The sequence below is a fragment of the Stylophora pistillata genome, chromosome 1, assembly GCF_964205215.1.
Source record: "Stylophora pistillata chromosome 1, jaStyPist1.2, whole genome shotgun sequence".
NCBI classification, from domain to species: domain Eukaryota; kingdom Metazoa; phylum Cnidaria; class Anthozoa; order Scleractinia; family Pocilloporidae; genus Stylophora; species Stylophora pistillata.
In genome coordinates this window covers 3,072,795-3,097,500 of record NC_142519.1, presented here as the reverse complement: position 1 = coordinate 3,097,500, position 24,706 = coordinate 3,072,795, and the positions used below count along the sequence as shown (strand labels likewise).

General features: G+C 38.4%; 2 protein-coding genes and 1 pseudogene across 2 annotated transcripts; 2 read left to right on the top strand and 1 right to left on the bottom strand.

Moving 5' to 3' along the window:
- Nucleotides 1–1,951: 1,951 nt before the first annotated feature.
- Nucleotides 1,952–3,707, top strand: LOC148740835 (ryncolin-4-like). The gene is made up of 3 exons (XM_088758168.1): nucleotides 1,952–1,991; nucleotides 2,370–2,753; nucleotides 2,941–3,707. The coding sequence occupies exons 1-3, from the start codon at nucleotides 1,952–1,954 to the stop codon at nucleotides 3,213–3,215; spliced, it is 699 nt and encodes a 232-aa protein (XP_088614294.1). The 3' UTR covers nucleotides 3,216–3,707.
- Nucleotides 3,708–5,984: 2,277 nt separating this feature from the next.
- Nucleotides 5,985–7,758, bottom strand: LOC148740834 (uncharacterized; annotated as a pseudogene).
- Nucleotides 7,759–15,083: 7,325 nt separating this feature from the next.
- LOC148740833 (angiopoietin-related protein 7-like) lies at nucleotides 15,084–20,185 on the top strand. The gene is made up of 4 exons (XM_088743333.1): nucleotides 15,084–17,266; nucleotides 17,672–18,055; nucleotides 18,518–18,813; nucleotides 19,582–20,185. The coding sequence occupies exons 1-3, from the start codon at nucleotides 17,167–17,169 to the stop codon at nucleotides 18,790–18,792; spliced, it is 759 nt and encodes a 252-aa protein (XP_088599459.1). The 5' UTR covers nucleotides 15,084–17,166; the 3' UTR covers nucleotides 18,793–18,813; nucleotides 19,582–20,185.
- The last annotated feature ends 4,521 nt before the right edge of the window (nucleotides 20,186–24,706 follow it).

Genomic DNA, 24,706 nt, shown 5'->3' with positions numbered 1-24,706 from the left:
ACCCCCAAGAGGAAAGACAAGGCAACGGATCAGAAGAAGGGATGAAAGGGGCTATTCCAACAACATCGTGAAGGAATTGGCGATCGAAGACACAGCGGAATTCGAAAGAGCGAGGCCAAATGACTTCAACACCGCTTCAGCATCCGTCATGATCTGTTAATTAACAAGCTCCATAAATTAGGTGTTTCATTTGCTACGTGTTCTTGGTTCCTAATCTACTTATCGCAGCGAACACAAGTTGTCAAGATAGAGGATTCCCTATTTGAGCAACTTCCGTTGAAGGCAGGGGTCCCCCAGGGATCCATCTTAGGCCCCGTGCTATTTACTCTTTACTTGAACGATCTTCTCCAGGTCCCTAAACACTGTAGAGCACTGGGTTGCGTGGATGACACCAAAGTTTTTATGGCACTTCCTTCTACTCAACTTTCGGAAGCTGTGGCTGCTGTAAACCAAGACCTCAGGGATATATCCAGTTGGTGCTGTGCCCACTCTCTGCTAATCAACCCCGACAAGACAAAATCAATTTTTGTTGGCGTTCCGCAACCTACAAGAAGTATATGAACTTTACCACCTGTAATGTTGCTAGTGAAGGAAGTAAAGCCTTCCTCTGTTACCAAGACTTGGGTGTACACATCGATTGTCACCTTAACTCTAACAAACACATTGCGAAAACTGCTTCAACCTGTACATACATGTTAAACAGCATTAATAGGATAAAACATCTCCTGGACAGTAAAACTCTTGTTTTCTTGATGAACACTTTTATATTATTTAGTATGTTATATTATTGCTCCACGGTTTGGAGCAACACGACAAAAGAAAACATCAAAAAACTTCAATTAATCCAAAATTTCGCACGTAGAATTGTTTTAGGCCTTATGAAATACGACCATGTCACGGAAGGCCTTAAATCTCTAAATTGGCTCAATGTGAACGATAGACTGCTTACAAACGACTTATTAATGGTCCATAAGTGTATTCATGACCAGATACCCAGCTACCTTACTGGAAAATTTATTCAGCGTTCGGAGATTCACGACAGAAACACTAGATACAGTTGTGAATTAGATCTCCCAATTTGTAGATTAAAAAGAGGGAACGATCATTTGCTTTTCGGTGTGCAAAGCTGTACAATAACCTTCCAAACGAGATTAAGAAAACCTCTGACGTAAAAAAGTAAGGCTAAAGTCTATAATTATTTTTAAATCTGTAATTTTTATTTTTAGCATATTATGATATATTCATGTAATTAGTTGTTAGCATTGACGGCGGTAGAGCCCTAAACTGGGTGCTGTTCAAATAAAGTATGTATGTAGTATGTATGTTTAACATTCCGAACATTCCAGAGAACAAAAGAAATGTTGAACGGATATTGAAGCAAAGTTTAAAGGCTTTTAAACTCTTCAACATCGATGCAATATCATTTCAACACGTTTAAACACGGTGGAAAGGGGGTGGCGAGCGCTTTCAACATTACCATTCAACAAAATCGAAAGGATGTTCAAGCAAATGTTGAACCCATTTGCTGGGGCCTTTAAGCGTATCAGTGTACAAAATTTATTTCTATAGTGTTTTTAGCCGGCATTGTCTCCAGTTGTATATAATTTATCTTTGATCTCAATCGCTGCTTTAATTCCATTAGTTATCCAAGGTTATCCAAGGTGTCCAACTATTTTTTAGCATATTCTCATCACGTACATAGTTCCTACGCCCTGTTACGTCAAGTCAGAAAAATTTTGTATAAATACAGGTTGGAGTAATTGAAATTTCTTCAATCTCCATCTGTCTTACATATGCGTTTCGAGATCTGCAACTGAAAGGTTGGAAGAGGAATTTCATCGTATCATGTGTGCTTCACAAAATTCTTCTTTGCTGTTTATTGTGGCACTTTTACTCATGATTCAGTTGTTACCTTCAACTCGTGCAGCTTCGATAAGTTACCAAAACAGCAATGGAGAATCCGAGAAATGTGAATAAGAATCTATGCTTTGGTATATAATGATAACCCTTGGATTACATGTCCTTGAATACGAATGCTCATCACATATTGACAGACTGTTTTTTCTTGGTTGGCGTTAGGACTCAACGATTCCTCGCAAAGAACAACTCTGCTTGCACTCTAGCGTTCTCCATGAGTTCAGAACTGTCAAAAAACTGAACTATCGATCATTTATTCATTCCATTATAACATTCTGCCAATATGCTATGAGCCTTTCTATTCAATGAAGTGCAATACAAAGGTTATCATAGCATAACAAAACGCATTATTTCCTTTACTTGATTTTCAATTATTTATTTTTTCCTCGCTTATTCCCTTTCCTTGATACCGTAATCGATAAAAAAAATTTCATTTTTTAATCCACTAACAGCTAAGAGCTGTGCCGAGCTGTACACAAGGGGTCAAACCATAAATGGCGTTTATACAATCGACCCTGATGGTTCAGGTGTCTTTAATGTCTATTGTGACCAGACAACAGCCGGTGGAGGATGGACAGTGATCCAGAAGAGGGTGGATGGAACCGTGGATTTCAATCGCACCTGGAATGACTATAAAAAGGGATTCGGTGATTTCCTCACACGTGGATTTTGGCTAGGACTGGACAAGATCCAACGCCTGACGCAAAACAATAGAGAAAACAAACTCCGCGTGGATCTGGGAGTAACTGCCAACAAAACTGTTCACGCAGAGTATGAGTGGTTTGGTATTGAGAACGAGACAGCTGATTACAAGCTGCACATCGGCAAAATTTCATGTAAGTCAGTTTATTCTTTCTTAATCAATGAACATTGTCATAAATGACAGTTACTATCATCTTCCTATACATATGGTTGATTTCAGAGCACATGTCTCCCAAGAGAGCAAGGCTCTCAAAAATTACGAATAATTGTTATATATGAATTTAAAATATATTGATTTTTTCCCTTTTCTTGTTTGTTTAGCTGCGAATGTTAATGATTCCCTATCCTCTCATAATGGCACGTTATTTGGTACCTGGGACAGACCTCCAGCTGACCATGATTGTGCACCGACGTTAGGGGGTGGCTGGTGGTACCTTTACGTCAATAACATTTGTACTTTTTTCTCAAATCTCAACGGCATCAATCGTCATCGTGGAAGTAATTATGGAATTCATTGGAGAAATTTAAATCCTAAAACTTCTGACACCACGCCCAGATCGACTGAAATGAAAATTAGACCAGTCGACTTTTCTTAAAGACTTTTCCCTAAGGGACCGGACACCTAGATATTTTTATCGTGGGTGGAAGGGAAGGCTTTTGTCTTTGTGAGGATAAAATTTTCCAGATTCCCTCATATTCTTAAGTTTTTTCGTTATGGCAGTAAAAAACAAACATCCTCCGACCACCCAGGCGATAATTGATCATTTTGTACTGATTTATTTGACTTAACGTTAACCCTAATCGCATAGTGCAGTGAAGGGAAAGTCTAGTTTAAAATTTGGTATAGTTATCTAGGATTTATCAGGGAACGTGATTAATTTGAGGAGACTTTTGATGGAATCAAAACGCAAAATTTTGTTTGTAGAAAGTTTGTGGCGATAAATTACATCTGACCTTTCCGTCAGTCAGTTAGATCCAAAAGTAAATTCCTAGAGACATTAATTATAATCGCGTTAAGTCGACTTCATACTGAATTAGATATATTTTAGGGTCAAATGTAGACGTAGTGCGAAAATGTTGAGATAATTATGTGCAGTAAATAAATGAAATCATAGAAGCCTTCTGTATGAATATGAACGTTTGTGGTAAAAATTAGCAATATCAGTTAAGTCCCAAGAGTTATTCAAGCTTCCTGACCGCTTCTTGGGTTTGTAACGCTTTCTTGAATTAGCAAGCCCCCGTCGTGTTCAGATGAGGCTGTGTAAACACAGAAAAGTCCTCCATTGCTTAAAGGGATCCTCACTGTTTTCGAAAATATCGCTTAAAATGCTCTTTAAGTGTCCAAAAGTATATTTTTCGGACAGAAACATTTTCTCTCCCTTTAGATTTTTAATTGGTTTGGCCTCTCAAAAGAGGCCTTCATGACCAGTTCGAACGTCCCGCGATCGCCATTTTCATTGGCGCGCAAGGCTTTCTGGGGTGAGGACGTAAAATGGTTGCTCGATTTCCTTGCCCTCGGTAAAAATGGTAGCAAAATGCCGCATTGCGTTGCTTTTGAGGGTAGTATTCAAGCTAAAAACAGGAAAAACCATCCCAAAATTCGTTTCCACAATTTTCCGAATGATGCAGCAACTGGACGAGCTAGGATTCATGCTGTTGGAAGGATATCCTTGCCCAAAGACTCACGTCTGTGTTCGAAGCTCTTCGAAGAGCATTGCTTGGAAGAGTATTATCTCATGGAAGTAAGATTAATGGGGTCAAGTAATTCGAAGAAATCGCTTTAGCCTGGCGCCATTGCGACGCTTTTTTTTTTCACAAACCTCCGAAAGGTGGACGCGCATCAACGTGCGAAGGAGAAGAGAGAACGCGAGACAAAGCGACTCCAGGCAAGTTATACTAAATACAATCAAACACAAAAACAACTCGCCTCTAGTTAAAAACAGACAACTTTACCTAAATCCTTCCTTTGTAACTAACTTCCATTTATCGTAAATCTCCATTATGTCCTTTTTACGTTCAGTAATAAAATTATTCTTTCTTAAAAGATGTTTTATCAAACAACAAACATATGAAATACATATATATGAACTGCGGTTATGAAACGTATATGTGCACGATCCTTCGCAGTAAAGCACTATTTAAGCAATAGTGAAAATCAGACCTGAAAAAAATTCAGACCTGTACGGGATTCGAACCACTGACCTCTGCGATACTAGTGCAGCGCTCTACCAATTGAGCTAACAGTGGGCTTGTTAGCTCAATTGGTAGAGCGCTGCACTAGTATCGCAGAGGTCAGTGGTTCGAATCCCATACAGGCCTGAATTTTTTTCAGGTCTGATTTTCACTATTGCTTAAATAGTGCTTTACTGCGAAGGATCGTGCACATATACGTAAGATGTTTTATGTTAGTTGTTTACAAGCCTCCAAGCACGCAAAATTTGCATGTTCCTAATTGAATCATAAATCCGTATAGCTAAGATTGACACATAATGACATCCATGTGCAAACAAGTCAATACCTGAGACTGCCCTTTCATAAGCCTTGAAATAGCATACATTTGAGTAATTTCTTAACACTGGTGTCAGTGAATGCCAAACTGTACTTTCCTAAACTGTACTTATTACTATAATAATTATTTATAATTTGTGCAAAAGGGTTCTCGTTGAAACATTTTATTCAAAGAGGCCCTCAAACTCTGACAAATGGTAATTTTTACTAGGCTGTAATCCAAACTGGAGAGTCGCAGGGGGAGCCAAGGTTCAAAATGTCATGGAGCAAGATTTCAAAGAAGTTTGGTGCCGAGCCAGTTTTAAAAATAAAAAATTATGATTACCTAGAAGATATGTTGTAAGCAGCATTTCACTTGGCAGCATCAGGAACCAAACCTACTGCACGGGTTAAGGACAGGTGCGGTATAATGGCTCCAAAGGAAAGGCCAAGCAGGAAAGAGAAAATGGCAACACGACAGCAACTATCTCGGTTCAAGTAACTAATTATATTCCCCCAAGTTTATTCTTGTTAACAATGGTTTTTTTGACAGGTGGCAAGTTCTGTTTTCATGCATTTCTATGAGGATCAAAACTTTCTCTCTGATGATTACCAGTTTTTGATCTCCTTCAAAAATTGGAAATGTCGCTTTAAAAAATTATTTACAGGAAAAAACATACGCTTTGAATTGTGAAAGTCAATCATTTTATTGACCCCATTACAATGTTTTTTTTGTTTATGTTGTTATAATATGTAAAAAATAGACTTCTTGACCCAAATCAACCAATTTACCTTGTAAATAATACATAATTCAAATTCATCATAAGCATCATCAATCAGTGCAAAAATAGCAGTAAAAAAGGGTGAAATGGGTTGGAAAGAAAGCCCTTTTGATGTATAAACATTATTTTAAATCTCAGAAATCAAATAAGCCATTCATATAACTTTAAATTTTGGTGGTTATAGTTGGCGCTTTCACTTGATGAAATGCTGCAGTGTTTGTTAGAGAGTTAGTCTTCTCAATGAGGCATTTAATCAAGGCTGGTGTTACTGGTCATTCTGCATTCACCTGTGGTGTTCGAAAGAGGAGAGCAGTTGATCCAGTAAATCTATATTCATGGAAAAAAGTAGTTTTCGAGAATTACAAGCTAATGACCCATAAAATTATCCTTGGCTGCAAACAATTCTTGTATGTGTGCTGTAACTGATTAAAATTTTGCTACCAAGATGTATGTTTTAAATAGTTAAAAAGTCCCTACATGTTTGCTCAAGCTCACTGTCAAAGGCACTGTCATCATCATCGTTTCCAGGAAGATATCCAGTGTAAATCCGATCTTCGGAAGAAAAATTTTACCTGATAATTTTTACTGCACACGAGGGGATGACACGTCGAATTTTCTTGCCAAGGTACCCATGAGCCCACCAGAAAAACTACCGATAAGCTGCATAACGAAATGACCTGAAAGACAACAATATATTCCATATTTAAAACATCGCAGAAGAAAATACACATGTTTGCTGCTAATGATACCAGACTTCTTTATGGACATTGACTGGCTTACTCCTGGTTCACATTCAAGTTACCTCAAGTCCATCCCAACCCAGACTGCAGCATCCCCCCCCCCCCGCCCCGCACAAAAAGAAAACTTAATGAGGGTTTTGGTGTCAGGCTACAATGTAAATATGTAAATCTTTTTGTATAAAATAAGTCACTCCTTTTTTTCGAAGCTCTTCTAAGCACCCCTTCCCCCGAAAACCTTTTTTCCACTCAAAACAATAAACGACAATTGTTGCACACACAATAAAAAAAAAAAAACATATTTTACTGGCATTTAGCTTAATTTCATACTAAAATTTCACTGCCATGAAAACAACCATAAAGTGCCAATACCTGTTGGGCACTTGTTGTCTGTCTGGAAGACCAGTACTTTCCCTGTCGTACAGACTTGCTAGTGCTGTCCACAACACATCCTCGTTTAAACAAACTGCTCGAAAGCTTTCATTGATACATGTCAAGCCTAAAATAATAGAGACAAACTTCATTCAGTTGAAGCAGAAGGTATCTCCTGCCTTTGCTGTTTATGTTTAAAATTCCACAAGACATCTAAATCTAGTCTTCTAAATGACCTTATGTAAACAAAAGAAGATTACATTCATACTCAAAAGAATCCTCTCGTGTCCGAGTAACTGTGTCGAGTTTTGACAAGAGATTTCTTACTCGGGTGATTTGTGATAGTAAAGAAGTGCCTTTTAGAAGAATTTAAGCGAAAGATTCAGGGATAGCCCCGAGCAACCACGAGACCATGGACACGGATTTACCGCAAACAATACAATTACTCGGATCATAAGTGTTTATAATGTTTCTAGTACTTCGTCGGAAAACAATGGGTGAGATTAAATGATATATTAAATCACAATTAACTAACCTTCCACCAGTTGTGACAAAAAAGGAAGTTCTTTGCAGCGGACACATTCAACTTCACTTAGCATCACGCCACATCTCTCACATTCACACCAAGACAGGTCCGTTCGGCGACTTTCAACTCTCGACGAATCTAACAAAGCTTCTTCCTCCCCAGAATCAATCTGTTCTTCCTCTCCTTCCTCACTGGAATAATATTCAGGTTCAAGCTGATACGGCAGAATACACATCGTAGAACTGATACTAAGTTTGTTTGCAAACAGATGACTGGAACATGTGCCGGACGAGCAATCATTTTACGTTATCACCCCAGAAAGCCCTGCGCGCCGATCAAAATGGCGATCGCGGGACGTTCGAAATGGTCATGAAGGCCTTTTTTTGAGAGGCAAGAACGAAAAATCAAAGGGAAGAGAAGAATTTTCTGTCCAAAGAATCTACTTTTGGACACTTAAAGAACAGTTTAAGTAATATTTAAAAAAAAAAAGTGGAGGACCCCCTTAAATATCAATTGAAATGTTGTTAATTTTGATTCATTCTAAGTCTTTCATGGATTGAGCAGAAAAAAAATCTGAACAACTGTTGACAATGGTTTAACATTCAAATGAAAATGTATTTGTGCTATACACAAATACGTCGCCTAATTTGAAAAGATCACGGAAGGGAGAAGGGTCGTGACCAAAGTCACCCTCCCGAAGGATCAATCGTTTGGTTGGAAATTTTCACTAGTTTTTTGTGAGTCTTTTCCATGTTCAGATGAAGTTGTGTAAACACGGAAAAAAGGCCTACTCTTGGACCTTAAGTCGCTTTAGGTCGCCTAAAGTCGTTATTGGTCACGCAATGTTAGAAGGGGTCCACCCTTCCCAATTTACCCCATTGACCCCACTCTAATCATAAGGATCAGAGGAGGAGGCATGGTGGCTGAATGGTTGGTGTACTGGACTCTGAATTAGTCCAGTTTTGGTGTCTAGTGTTGGAGCATTGCATTGTGTTCTTGGGCATTTTACTGTAAGATAAAAATGCCTCACCTTTCCCAGGTGTAAATGTGAATACTGGTTTGCAGGGGGGGAGGTAACCCTGTGATGGACTACGAGTTTAATTGTTGTTTTCGTGAGGTGGGCAATGGCTTCCATATACATGGAAACCCCATGTGAAAATAATCATGCACCTGTCTAGCCCCTGTGTTGGCATGGGTAATTCCTACATGAAGACAATACTGATGTAGGAAATATGAATATGTATACTCTTCCATTTTCTTACTAAAACAACTATCTATTCGAACAAAATTTCTCTCTTGTATTTCATGATGAAAAAGTTGATAAAAGGGTTGACACGGTCGATTGTCATCAGGATATAATAAATATTGAATCACATCAAACGTACAGTACCGGATCATCAAGATAAAACGATAGAACGTTATTCTGGAGAAAGGCTCAAAACTTGCCACTCACTTATACCTTGAGCTGTAAAAATAGCACTATGAAAAGTCATCTAAACTTAACTGAAGCTAAATTTTATCCACTTAACTTACCCAGAGTAAAAGAGTGATAAAAGTGGGCCATTTCTCCAGCATTAACCCATTGATCTGTACTAGCTACTTCTACCGTGGTATAAGACCAACTGGAAACAATTGAACTTTGTAGCTCGACGAGCCTACTAACGGCGTAAATATTTATCGATCTTGAGACTTTGAAAGTCTTTTTTTACACCTCATCCTCGTCAGTTTGATGATCAACATATATGAACTCCTTCTAAGCCGAGAAAGGCCTTTTACCAGCAAACCAGTCATATTTGATCACGAGAAATAAGCTTTGTCCCGTGACCAAAGTGCACGCGAGCCTGCTGAAAAGTGTACAGAGAAATAATTAATTTATATGTGCGAAAAAAAAAGACATTAAAAAGCTTCAGAAGAATTCACTCTGAAAGTTTAACTGGGCGACTGCTTCCATAAAAACACCGCGCACGTGCTTTTCCCTCGTGGAGTAGATTATCATTCTGGCCTGCATTCTTTCCCAATCCATACCCACAGAAAAAGTCCACCTTGTGTCTATTGACTGGTTGCCTGCCTGCATTGCAGAAAGAAAATCCTACCAGTGACACAATCCGAGGTAAGGTGAAGGAAACTTTCGGTAATAGCGAATAGTGTGAGCGTACTTGGCGAGAGAAGCCCTCTAATTAATGTTGTTCCGCTCCTAACTTCGAAGCATGGAAACAAGTTGCGGCGCAAAGGTTGCTGGGAGAATTTAAATGGCGGAGGTTGCAGAGCCAGTTATCAGCTTGGAGAATTTCGTCGTGGCTCGTTAGTTCCTGGAAAGCTGTTAAGGTAACAATAAATGCTTTTAAACCTGCAATACTGTCACCAGGCTAACAAGAAACTTTAACTATTTTTTTTAGGTGAAACACTGCAGGGTAGGAACAAGCGAATGCTTGGAAGGTGTTGATGATCCGATCAACAGAGGAAAAGATCTTCCAAAGAGACTAGATTCTCTATAATTGCAAATTCGAAGTTTTTTGCAGCTAGAAGAGTAGTTGGAGAGACTGGAAAGGAAGTATTTTTACGAAGGACCTTAGCATATGGTTTTCAGTATGGTATTGGGGTTTTTTGTCTAACTGAGGCAGGAGAACAACAAATTGGTTGGGTCCCTGAAAAGGATCGAGAAATTTTGGATTTTTCACTAGCTTTGACCGTAGAATTTAACAATAACTGTCGTGGTAACTTTTTTAATTATTTTTTGCTAAATTGGATTGAAATTTGGATATTTTAGACTACGGCGACTTATGAGCATAAAAAAGTAAGCAAAATGACTATTGTGGTTATTGCAAGGGATTCTGTAAATATTTTTAAGGTTTATTGAGAGACTGTTGCTAACTTTGATTTTATTCCTTCAGTCAAATAAAATCGCTTTGAATTGCCTTAAGTCACCTTAAGTTGCATTAAATTGCCTAAAGTCCCAATGTTTTTTCCGCCAATTTTCCCTAAGTCTCTTTAAGTCGCCTTAAATCGCCTAAAGTCGCCCAAAGTTACAGCGACTTAAGGTCCTGGAGTAGGCCTGAAAAAGTCCTCCATTGCTTAAATCAATGTAATTGTTGGTCCATGAGCTTTTCAAAGACTTAGCTGGAGACAAACCTGAACAATTGGTGGATAGACGGACACGCTCATTGGTTGTGCTCAACACAGATACGATTGCGAAATTTGCAGAAGTAGAGATGTCGTGATCACAGACATCGTTGAAGACATTTGTTAAGGTCAGCACACACAATTGACTAGTCCGTGTAACAAGTCGCGGGAACAAGTCTCATCGAGTGAACTAGCTATTTTTGCAACAAAAATCTAGTCGCACGGACTGAAAGTTTGGTCCTTGCGACTAGTCTCACGAATTCAAACTGCGTTGGCGATAACATTTAAATCATGAATAAAAATGATACTCTGGGAAACAAAGTACAACTCAGTGATACAAACATGATACGATGGAATTTCTTCTCCGACCTTAAAGTTAAATATTTTGTAAAATGTAACAGTATTACACTAAAGAAATTACAGCTGCTTAACCTTGCATTTATATCCAAACCACTTCCTTAACCGATCATGGAGTAAATATTGTACGCAAAATAAGAATTTGATCGAAGACTGTATTTCCCGGGAATTTCCCAATACTCCTAAAGGAGGATATTTGAAACAGTGTCCGTATTTATTTTCTTGAATCAATATAGCCTGTTCACAACGACTGAGATAATATTTTGAGTCGAAATGAGCGTGGGCTCGCTGTTCTTGTTTGGAAGACGTCTCCTTTGCGGTAAAATCTTAGTTCAGTGAAATGAGCTCCTAACAAAAGATGATGAGCAAACACAATCCTAAGGCGAAACCTCGTCACTCCTAAAAAGAAATAATATCAAATGTTCCCTCACAGTCTGGCTATGATTGTATTAAACATATTATAGTTTATATAATTGTTATATGTTAGCTGTGATTAATCTGTAAGGTGAGAGAGGATGATGTCTTATTGAAAGTTTCATTTATAAAATGATCGAACGAATCGGATTAGTGCTAAAGGCCGTAAGTCGGAAATGTCATTTTCACGAAGTGTGCGCCGTCATTATCTTCGTAGCCTACTCTTAAGAGTCAACATAACTCGAACAAATCCCGTAGCAATTTTTCTTGCAAAATATTTTCTTTTACGAATTAAGGTGAAAAACATACCTGGTCCAGTTAAAGAGCTCGAGGGTAGAACATTTTAATAAAATGTTCCATTATCTTAAAACTACCTTGCAGAAAGCAGCATAAACGAAATCGATTCTCTCATTAAGATAAACACAGGTAAACTTGAAAGTCAATGTAAATCTAGAAAAAAAAAAACAAAAACAAAAAAACACTGCATAGCTCTAAATCTCCTTCACATCATATTTGCGTTTACTGAGGAGAAAGTCCAACTTGCCGAATCAGACCCACGACTAAAAGAGTGATTCAGTCTGTCTCCACTGAGTCTCGAAACCGCTGGTTAAAACGGTCAAGAAAGAATGCTTCACCCTTTAACAGAACTAACTCGTGGAATTTACTGCTGCACGTCTTGAATTTTATTGAACCTACCATCGCAAAAACTGCGTTCTGAGGATTATAGTTTTGAGGCAGAATATTTGAAGTATTTTATTTAGGTAGCAATTACGAAATCGTCATCAACAAAGATCGTTATAATACAGAGGCAATATTAGAATGACGTAGCAACTAATGAATATCTCTCAAGAACCCAATAGCGCGCAGGAGACTTGTTGTTAAGACGTTGCTGTTCTCGAGACATTTCAGGAAATGGTTCGATCATGATTCCATATCGGTGGTTTCCTCGCCTTTTCGGATAGCAACGTCTAGGACTTGCGTCTTTAAAACTGACCTTATTTGAAACTGACCTTATCCTAGCTCTATACTGCTTTCAAGACGAATAGCGCTGAAGCGAAAAAAATTAATAATGACATTCTGATCAATTTTCTGAATTTTTTGGGAGAACAGCGACGTGAACACCGGAAGTCGAAATAAACTGTGTGTAAACTATCATATTCGCTGTCTAGTTATCAAATGATGTTTCCAGTATGTTGCTTATGACTCTGATATTGCCAATGTAATGTACTAATCTTTGTTTACAAGATTTTTGTTCTTTTTATTAGGAAGTTTAAGAAAACCACGACGGCCACAGGAATGGGATCGTCGCTAAACTAAAGGTTTAATAAGCAGAACAATGTCTTTGTACTTGCGTTGTGTTTATTTGTAAATTTCTTTGCGTCCTTTGCAGGGACCTTAGGCAAACCACAAGGAAACGGCAACGAAGACGTGGCGAAACAAATGATGAAACTGGCAGAATAGTCGCTTAGCATGTGCATTTTAAAACTTTGTTCATTTCTTAGCCGTCCTCTGCCAAACAACAACGTGAAATTACCAAAACTTACGTTGTCCCGGAATTACTTGTTTAAATTTCAGATGTAACCCCGCTCGCATACGTGAGGGAGAGGAGGAGGTGTGGCGCGCAAGAGACAGCCAATACATCCAGACATTCGCGAAATTCTGACTATAAATAAAAATTCACTTTTTATTGGACGTTTTCTTCGCTGTTACCGTCCTAACCGCTTAAGATCCCTAACAACGCAAAATGACCAGACCTTGCGTCGTCTGGAGAAAGTGAGCGATGACAGCTGATTTTACCTATAATTTTATTCCAATTTAACGCTGTGTTTCATATTTAGTTTTGAGATAGTTTTGACAGTGAGAAAAAAAGAAATTACTATAGATCTATCGCGGCGTCGCCGTTGTCGTTTCTTGAACTCCCTAGTAAGTAACGTTTAAGAGGTACTGCAAAGCCTTTCGTAAAGGGTGGTTTACTTGGATTTTTCGCTCTGAAGCCTGTACATGAAATTGGTTTAAAGGTGAATAAACGACTGGTAAACCTTAGATTTTCGGTTTGTTCACTGTCACAGTATTAATTATTTATGGCTTACGAGTTTGTCTACGAGACCAGGCAGGCGGTACACGTGCTATCTCAGCAATTTCTTTCAGACTCTCAGAGATTGTGAGATTCAAAGAGTTCTCCAAGAATCCAGAGTAGTTCGGTTCCAGCTTAATCCCTGGGGTATGAGAGCTCTCAGATCAAATCCCAGGGATAAAATCCCGATATTTGCTTGAAAAGTGCACTTTCAGCAAATATCTCTCAAAGTCATATGGCCAAACTTTATTAAAATATTAAACAGTCAGAGCACCAAAGTTGGTGTTGTTGTGTCGGCCACATGACCTGAGGAGGTAATGACACGTGGAGCGACGGGCGAGAGAGGTCGATTGAATTCGTTTGTTATTAGTTATCTTATATGTGATTAAAGAGACGTACTTACGGACATAATACAACAGGTGTAGCCTGATTTAGAGCGGTTAATGAGTTGATTTAGAGCGGTTAGTCCATTGAGCTAACCGCCTCCTGGTTAGCTCAATGGATAGGGCGTTGGACTATTGTGCGGGAGGTCGAAGGCTCGAGCCCCGGCCGAACCAACACTCAGGGTCTTAAAATAATTGAGAAGAATTTGCTGCCTTTCTATAACATCAAGAGATGGTTAGATATTCTAGTCTTCTCGGATAGGGACGAATAAATGCAGGGCTGGGGTAGGAGACGTTAATTTCCAACACACGAGATTACTGTGTGATGGATGTCCTCCCCCGCGGTGGGATGGGTGGTTTATTGGGTCTGCAGTAATTGGCGCAAGCTGTTGCGGTGTCCTTGCCAGTTGGCGAAGATAAATAAAAAATAAATAAATAAATAAATAAAGAGTAACCATGTCACGTAAAGTTTTTTAAAACTCAAAAAAAATTAGGGATTTTTACTGGCAAACATCTGTGATGAGCAACATTACAGCTTGAGCTATCATATAACTATGTTTTCCAAGAGATTATAGGAATGAATTTTCTTAAAAAAAAAACCACCAAAAAGAAAAAGACGTGGCCTCTAGAAAATGTTTCTGATCACACCGGCTTCTAAAGTGTGTGGTTATCGACGTTGATTTATGCAAATTTTGATCACAAATTTGGGTAAAAGTACTTTAATGAGCCAAATGGTATCAATGACGTTACTTGATTTTCATTCAGGTTTGGAACAGGACACTGTTAAATATAAATCTCATAAATGCTGCTATGTTGACACTTATGATTCGTGAAAGGTATGTTCAAAGCTAGAAACGAGCTGAATAATTCTAGCATCACAGAGGAAACAGAAGCTCTCAGGTATATACAAAAAAAGGTGTTCCTGTGTTGTATTTGGGCTCCATAGGGGCTGCTTGCGTTTCATATAACATTTGTGACGTAACTATGAAAGCCGCGCAAAGCATCAAAGTACTTGAACTTAATGATACAAATACATTACGATGAAATGCTGCAATACCTTAAATACAACACAGTAAAAAACTGAAGGAACTTTTATTGGAAACATTATGCAATTCAAGACAGTCCAGACATAGTAATGTTCAGAATGGAATTATTATTGTTGCTTTGCTATTTACAGAAGTTTTACGAGTGTTAACATCAATTGTTAGGTTTATAATCACCTTAGCTGTGCTTGTGCTAGCCACAAGTACAATATACAAAAAAAAAAAAAGCAGAAGAGATGATAGAGTATTTGTAGATAACTTCGAAATCTCTAGGCGAGCGGCATGATTTGTAAAATTCATAAGTGCTCGTAATTAACCTTATGGTTTAGTTGTGATATATCAGACATTCGACGTTGTAAATTCTTTAATTTCATAAGCTTTAGGTTTATTTGTCTTGAAACCAGCTGAGAGCAAGGATAAGGTTATAGCTCGAGTTGTACTTTAAAGAAGCAGCTGAGTAAGGAGCGTGGGAGGACAAAGGACTTTTCTGTCTGCCACACCTTCAAATGATAGTATAACCTTGGGATACGTGTTTGGAAAACTAATTGATTTCTGCTCGTTACTTCAAAGAATACAAGTTACGAATGAAAGATATTATTGGCTCGTTGAAAGACATTATATTCCTGTATTTTACCCCAACACAGCCGATATTTTGTGGAATAGGCGTCGCAAAATCGTAATTACCTTTCTATTGCGACACACATTATGCAGTGTTCGAGGATGTAATACTGTGAACAACTTCTGTTCTTTTCTTTTTAATACGTAAAACCCTAAATTGAAATTTAGTGTCGAATTTTTTGTAACTTTTTCAATGCAACTTGTTTTGTCAGTTGTAAATCAAGATTTACGATGGAGACAATTGACAGCAAATCTTTATAATTCTGATAAACCGTGTGGACAAAATTAAAATAGTTTAAATTCTCTGTTTCGAATTTTTGCATTGAATTACGATATTTGTTAATGTCTTACATACCGACATGAACGCGAGTAGTACAGAATCGAAAGCTCTGAATGAATGAGTTTTTTTCATGTGCATGTTTCATTCATGCATATTCTGTCCTCAATGCAGAGAGCCGAAAAATAACGAGAAGAAAGTCGAGCAGCAAAATACCTCAACATAACCGATTTGTCTCAGTACTAGTTGCCAGTGATAAGGAATACCTAATTGACATACACAGCGGGAATAATACCAGAGAGAGATGGAACATATGTATTTTTTTTTTTTCGTTTAGCGTTTTCGTTTTAATAAAGAACTTGTAATGATTTTAATGTTATTTTCAAGTTATTGGGTTTTAAAACCTTGTTGGTGCAAATGACGTCGAAGAGTTAATCAAAAACAGCTCTGCTTGACACAACCTTATCATTTTGATCAAAATTCCTCAAAGGTAAAGGTTACACGAAGAATATTGTCGGAAAAGAATTGAATATCTTGAAAAAGTACTTAGAAAATAATAAAAAAAAAAAAACAATAAAAAAAACAAAAAAACAAAGAATAAGAAACAAGGCTTACCGCATTACGAAACAAACGTGAGAAAAAATTTTTAGTACCGACTTACTGCCAATTGTGTTTTTCGTAAATTTGAACTCGACAAAAGAGCGCCCAAACAGCCACGTCGAAAAAGTTTCGAAAGAATGGACTCCTATAGCTATTCGTATATTGAGATATATACTTTAGTAGAGATGCTGGAGTTGCTCTCCAAACTTGAAGACTGCACGCTGACGAATTAAACCAATACAGAAAGGATTTATCTTGTTTAATTTGTTTTTTAATGACTTCCTCAGGAAAACGTTGCAGTGTTGTAGGATGGTTGACCAAGAATACGATCATTTTGATGGTGTGGCTGACGGAAAAAATTCTTTGTCGTCGCACGCTCCTTTCTCAGCTGTTTCTTGTTAGCGATTGGTTTCAAGACAAATAAAACTGAAACTCCGAACTCGACAAAACAAATCATGCCGCTTTCCTTGATATTTGGAAGTTATCTAAAAATACCCATGGCCAATAACTACTGGGCTATTCTAAATTTTCTCACGTGTATCGAGCTTGTGGGAAGCACAAGCACAGTTAATGTCATTACGAATATAAAAATTGATATGAACACTTGTAAAACGATTCCTCTGGCCTTTCACAACATTACTTTCCTAGAATGTTCTGAATTACATTAGGTTTCCAATAAAAGTCTCTTCAGCTTTCAACTGTGCTGTACTTCACACTACTACAGCATTAAGGTCGGAGCGAGAAGTTTCCCTGTATCATGTCTGTATCATCAAGTTCGTATTTGATGCTCAGTGTGGCTTTAGTAGTCACGTTTCAAATGATAGATGGCACATGCAAGACCCGAGAATCTGGAATAGGTAAGTAAGATTCCTTTTCATTGGCATATTCTTGTAATCGTTGGATGGTAAATTTGACGCTCATTCTCTCTTGGAAGACGCTCATGAACAAAATGCTAGTGTACAAAATGTTTCTTTTTTTTCTAGCCAGAGTTCATCTTTAACAATTTTTTTCCGCAAACTAGACTTGTAATCGTAACTGGGTGTATCTAACTGTAAAAACTGCCACAAAACAGATATCGATTAATTTAGAATATGAAATCCCAATCCTCATGAGTTGAAGTGATGATTTTTCCTTCGATGTCTTTTCCTTACTCGTTCTCTTTTCCATTTTCTCTTTTCTCATAGTAGATGGTAGAATGCATGTGCATCTTAGAACGAAAAACTTTCTTCCGCGTTACTATATAAATTCTTTTTATTTTTCAGCTAAGAACTGTGCTGAGCTTTACAAGTGCGGTCAAACCATCAGTGGTGTTTATACAATCGACCCTGATGGTTCAGGTCTCTTTGATGTCTATTGTGACCACACAACAGCCGACGGAGGATGGACAGTGATCCAGAAGAGGGTGGATGATACCGTGGATTTCAATCGCACCTGGAATGTCTATAAAAAGGGATTCGGTGATTTCCTCATTCGTGAATTTTGGCTCGGACTGGACAAGATCCAACGCCTGACGCAAAACAAGACAGAAAACAAACTCCGCGTGGATCTGGGAATAACTGACGACAAAACTGTCTACGCAGAGTATGAATGGTTTGGTATTGAGAACGAGACAGCTGATTACAAACTGCACATCGGCAATATTTCATGTAAGTCAATTTACTCTTTCCTAATCAATGCACATTGTCATAAATGACAGTTGCTATCACCTCCCTTACATCCGGTTGATCTCAAAGCAAATGTCTCCCAAAGGACTGCTTGCCTTGAGAATATCAGTGTCAATCATATCTGGTTATGCATATCACACTCATGAGACTAACCCTGAACAACTCCTTTACTTGAGAGTTGCCTGTAACTCGGTGGCATAGAATCAATCAGGTGACACGAGGACCTGGAATGTATAGGAAACTAGTGATCAGATTTGATTCAGTAACTTGGATGCTCTAGAATTAAAAATGGTTTCTGAAATGTCACCTCCACAAGTAGCAGAATCGCATCGTATTATACACAAAAATGGACCAGAGCTAGGCTCTCAACAATTACGAATAATTACTATCCATGAATTTAAAATATATTGAATTTTTTTCCTCTTTCTTTTTTTTTGTGTTTAGCTGCAACCGTTAGTGATTCCCTATCCTTTCATAATGGCAAGTTATTCGGTACCTGGGACAGGCTTCCAGCTAACCGTGATTGTGCACCGACATTAGGAGGAGGCTGGTGGTACCTCTACTTGAATAAGATTTGTACTGTTTCCTCAAATCTCAACGGGATCTATCCTCATCGTGGAAGTAACTCTCGAATTCACTGGGCAAATTTAAACCCTGAAGCTAAAAACACCACTCCCATATCAACTGAAATGAAAATCAGACCAGTGGACTTTTTTTAAAACCTTCTTCCTGGAGGACTGGTAATTTTCTTTTTATTATTATTATTTTTTATTTTATTTAATTTTTTTTTAAACGCGAGTGAGTGTAGGAGAAGGATTTTGTTTGTGTCAGGATAAAATTTTCCAGATTCCCTTAGAAGGCTCTGTAATCGCATAGTCCAGTGGAGAGAAAGTCAAATTTAAAATTTGGTACAGTTAACTAGGATTTATCAGGGAACGTGATTATTTTAAGAAGTCTTGATGGAAACAAAACGCAGTTTTTTTTATGTAGAAATTGTGCACCGGTAAACTACGCCTGACCCTGCCTTCAGTCAGTTAGATCCAAAAGTAAATTCCTAGAGGCATTAATTGTAATTAGGTTAAGTCGTAATAAGTAATTTCTTAGAAATCGACTTTGAAATAGCGCTAAGAAGTCACTACTTTTCGACCTCTCTGAGGTCATTTTCAAGTGAGTAGGTTGAGGGAACTCCATATATACTAAATTAGATTGATTTTAAGGTCAACTGTTAACGTTGTGTGAAAACGTTAAGATAATTATTTGCAGTAAATAAATGAAATCATACCTTCTGTATGTTTATAAATGATGTTTGTGGCAAAAGTTAGCAATATCACTCAAGTCTCAAGAGCTATGCAAACCTCCTGACCGCTTCTTGGGTTTGTAAAGCTTTCTCGAAATTTGCAGGCCCCCATCGTGTTTAATTGAGGCAATGTTAACATGGTAAAAGTCCTCCATTGCTTAAATATCTATTTAAATGTTCTTAATTTTGATTCATCGTAATTCTTTCATAGATTAAGTCGAAAGCAAACCCGAACAACTGCAGATGATGGTTTAACATTCAAATGAAAGTATATTTGAAATGTACACAGAAGTGTCGTCTAATTTAGAAGACTGGAAAAGAGAAGGGTCGTGATCGAAGTCACTCTCCCGAAGAATCAATCGTTTGGTTGGAAATTTGCACTAGTTTTCTGTAAGGTTTTTCCATGTTTGGATGATGTTGCGTAAACACAGAAAGAGTCCTCCATGGCTTAAATTAATCTTATTGTTGGTCCGTGAGCTTTTCATAGACTTAGCTGTAAACAAACCAAAACTATTGTGGATAGACGGACAAGCTCGATGGTCTGTGCTAAACTTAACAATTGGTTCATACGTCAGCGTGCGTTCATCGAAATATCAAGCACACGGAAAGTTTGGAGAGCACGAAAGATGCGTAGGGGTTGCTCGAGGCGTAGCCGAGAGCAACTCTAGCTTCTCAGTAATCTCGTGTGTGGGAAATTAACGTCTCCTTCCCCAACCCTGCAGGAGACTGGACCTCCATTTATTCGTCCCTATCCGAGAAGACTAGAATGTCTAACCATTTCTTGATTTTAAAGAGAGGTAGCAAATCCTTCTCAATTATTTTAAGACCCTGAGTGTTGGTCCGGCAGGGGCTCGAACCCTCGACCTCCCGGACAATAGTCCAGCGCTCTATCCATTGAGCTAACCGGGAGGCTGTTAGCTCAATGGATAGGCCTAGCCACAAGTTGCCAATGATTCCCCAAAAAAGTTGCCGATAAAAAAGTTTAAAATTTATCAAAAAGTTGCTATTTTTTTAAAAAAGTTGCCAAAAACTTGCTGAATTTCCAAAAAGTTGCCGAAAAGTTGGCAAAATTTTTCTGCTTTTCGTACCTTTTTTGGGTGTTAAAGATTAAAAATTCGCACATTCCTTCTTATCAAAACTTTATTTGTCAAAGTCCAATGATAATATGAGAGGTTCTTTCCATTTCACTTGATGAAAAAATAGTCACTGTAATTGTCCGCCATCTTGAAAAATGTGAAACCTGATACCACTGACCTCGTGATAAGGCATCACAAAAGTCAACCCATGAGGAGTGGGGGCCTTATTAAAGTATTTTAGAATAAATTGAATAAATGTCTATCAAAAACTGACCAATGTGGCTCAAAACGGGAAGAAAGTGGCTTCAAAGAACCTCAAAAAGCCCTAAGTTGCCGAAAATTCTAAAAGTTGCTAAAATTCTAAAGCGTATATGTGCACGATCCTTCGCAGTAAAGCACTATTTCAGCAATAGTGAAAATCAGACCTGAAAAAAAAATTTCAGGCCTGTACGGGACTCGAACCACTGACCTCTGCGATACTAGTGCAGCGCTCTACCAATTGAGCTAACAAGCCAACTGAGAGCAGGCCATTAAATTAATTCGACATGAACCCGTAGATGATAAATCAAACAACAACAAACATATGAAACATATGTATGAACTGCGGTTATGAAACGTATATGTGCACGATCCTTCGCAGTAAAGCACTATTTGAGCAATAGTGAAAATCAGACCTGAAAAAAATTTCAGGCCTGTACGGGACTCGAACCACTGACCTCTGCGATACTAGTGCAGCGCTCTACCAATTGAGCTAACAAGCCAACTGAGAGCAGGCCATTAAATTAATTCGACATGAACCCGTAGATGATAAATCAAACAACAACAAACATATGAAACATATGTATGAACTGCGGTTATGAAACGTATATGTGCACGATCCTTCGCAGTAAAGCACTATTTGAGCAATAGTGAAAATCAGACCTGAAAAAAATTTCAGGCCTGTACGGGACTCGAACCACTGACCTCTGCGATACTAGTGCAGCGCTCTACCAATTGAGCTAACAAGCCAACTGAGAGCAGGCCATTAAATTAATTCGACATGAACCCGTAGATGATAAATCAAACAACAACAGACATATGAAACATATGTATGAACTGCGGTTATGAAACGTATATGTGCACGATCCTTCGCAGTAAAGCACTATTTGAGCAATAGTGAAAATCAGACCTGAAAAAAATTTCAGGCCTGTACGGGACTCGAACCACTGAGTTGAACTGAACCACCATATTGCTCAAATAGTGCTTTACTGCGAAGGATCGTGCACATATACGTTTCATAACCGCAGTTCATACATATGTTTCATATGTTTGTTGTTGTTTGATTTATCATCTACGGGTTCATGTCGAATTAATTTAATGGCCTGCTCTCAGTTGGCTTGTTAGCTCAATTGGTAGAGCGCTGCACTGGTATCGCAGAGGTCAGTGGCTCGAGTCCCGTACAGGCCTGAAATTTTTTTCAGGTCTGATTTTCACTATTGCTCAAATAGTGCTTTACTGCGAAGGATCGTGCACATATACGTTTCATAACCGCAGTTCATACATATGTTTCATATGTTTGTTGTTGTTTAAAATTCTAAAGGTTGCCGAAAATCTCAAAAGTTGCCGATAAGTTGCCGAGCAACTTGTGGCCAGGCCTAGTCACTGTAACGAGTCGCTGGACAAGTCCGATCGTGTGAACTAGCCATTTTTGCCACAACATCTAGTCGCACGGACTAAAATTTGGCCCTTGCGACTAGTCCCACGGATTCAAACTGGTTTGAATTTTAGGGACAAGTCTCTGCGAATTGTTCCTCAAAAAACGGTTGGTGTTAATCAAATTTCATTGAACAATCTGCAGTTTGTACTGAACTGATTTATTTCAATGCTGCATTGCTATTTTGATAATTTTGGTTTCTTAAGAAAGCTGCATCATTTAAGAATGATACTGTTCTTCCCCAATTTTGGCCTTATTCCTGTGCGTATAAACACTACAAGTAGAGTGAGGGACTCCTGCTACAAGGGACTAGTCCCTGCCACCAGTCCCTGCGACCAGTCCCTTCGTGTAAACTCTTCAGGGAACTAGTTGCAGGGACTAGTCCCCTCGTTTGTGCCGACCTTGAAGTTCACAGATATCTTAGCTATTTACAATGCTTATAAATGGGCAAAGGATACTGTCTGGATGTCTGCGTTATGCATGGCCACTGGTATTTCCGTTCCATCGTGAAAGAATGCACTTGGGATCATGATCAGTCCTTTGAAGAACCAAAATTTTCCTTATTCAATCGGAGTTAAGTTCCTCGAACGCTGATTAAGATCATTGCGTCATGAAACTTCGTAATTTCATAAATCATTATTACTTGAGGCTAAGACACTCTTCGAGATTTTAGATATGTTTTCAAAATTAAAGAAGTTCATAAACGTCCGTGAAAAAAAAAATATCGCAGGCATAACTGAGAAGCGCTGAAAGCAAGAAAAATTAGTATGATCTCCCACATAAAATGAGACGTCAAATCATAGTATTAGATTATGAACCACACATGAAACAATTTACATTGGAAAGTTATGAGTCAATCAAATCTCTAAGTTCTACAGTTAATTGCTTGAGCCAAAGTATAACATCTGAGCGTGTGGTCTGGTCATCAGAGTGAGAGTAGTCCTAAGAAGGAATGTTTTGATTTTGACGATGACTTCCGCTCAGGTTGTAAGAACGTCAGTCGATACTACCGACAGCAGTCCTTCTCAGGACTATTATCACCCAGAAGATCAGTGGATAGGATAAAATGTCTAACTTTATCGTTAAGAGGTGCTCTAGGGGGAAATACATGCAATGTTTTCCGTAGTGCTTATTCCAAAGAGAAGAGAAGAAAACCGGTTTTTACATGTGTACCACGTATCGTATGTTTTTTAAGTCTTAATAGTGATCGAGAGGGTATTAGTATTTGCGATATCAAATAGTTTTCTAACATAACCCAAGTAAAGCGCGCGCTCTGATTGGTCAATTCAGCGTGCACCATTTGCCTATGGGTGTACGCTGCTGACGTGAGCAAATGCATAGATCGGCTAGTTTTCCGCGCGCGCTTGTTGTTTTTTTTTTTTTCTGGTCGCGAAGATTTGTTAAATAAAAGAAAAATTTTTTGCTACAATGTGTCAATGTTATGTTATAAAACAAATGATAAACGCTACAGTGTACAGTATTGAAATATAGATGCACTTGGGAGGTTTGCTAGGCACTCAAGAAGCTTGAGTCGCTCTCGGCTATTGCCTCGCGTGACTCTTACGCTTCTTTCGTATTTAGTAACCGCCCGCATGCATCCATAACTCAATAAGAGTGGGATGTAATTTGATTTATTAATTTGTATTATTTTTTGTTCTGCTCGCAATCGAAGTTTTCATCCTTTGTAATGCTCATTAGTCATTTGTATAACCTAGTAAAGTTATTCCTACGTGTTCAGGAAAACTTATATGTCATTGTTCATCCTTAGTGGGGTAGGACTAAATTGCAAAATTTATTCAACCGTGAGGTGTAGTTTGCAAAGTCATAGCCAGTGGCATACCTCGAATTGAAAAATTTGGGGCACAGTGTAGTATTTTAAAATTTGCACGCTACCACAGTGTAGTAGTTCAAGATTTACAGGCTGCCACATTGTAGTAGTTTTTAACAGTTTTATTGTTGCATTATTTTTTCTGTAGACAAAATTTACTTTAAAGCTTATAGGCTGTTTGCACCCCTTAGGGCTCGATTGATATGCTGAGGTACTTTCTGCCGGGTGAGGCACTCTGTTACTCACTGTAAAGCATAATAAGTAATAAAAAGCTAGACTGTCGTCAAGTGCCAGAAAAAGTCAGAATATGTCACATACAAGGTAAACAAGTAGCATTACTTTATTGAATTAAATAGTATAAACTCAATTTCTAATTTTTTGTAGTTCTTGTGAAAACTGTGAAGACAAGATTTGCAGAGATTTCGCAGAGATAATGGTACTGTCCTTTTCTGCAATGATCCAAATGTTCACAAGAGGATCGTTCATTCGCTGGGAATGTCTCACCTTGGCCACAACAACAACCCTGCCCGCGATTTCCTACCCTTAAACGGACGCAAAGAAACCAGAAACCATCTGGTTGTACGCTTCCAAACTTTTGAAGGCCTTAAACTGCTTTTTTGTGCAGTAGCTTGTCTCTAAAGCTAAATAGGAAAGCAAGTCCGAGACTTCTATAGGAGGCAAACATTCCGAGCTGAACTGCTCGCTCGGTATGGTCGCTGGATCTACGCCAACCACAGAA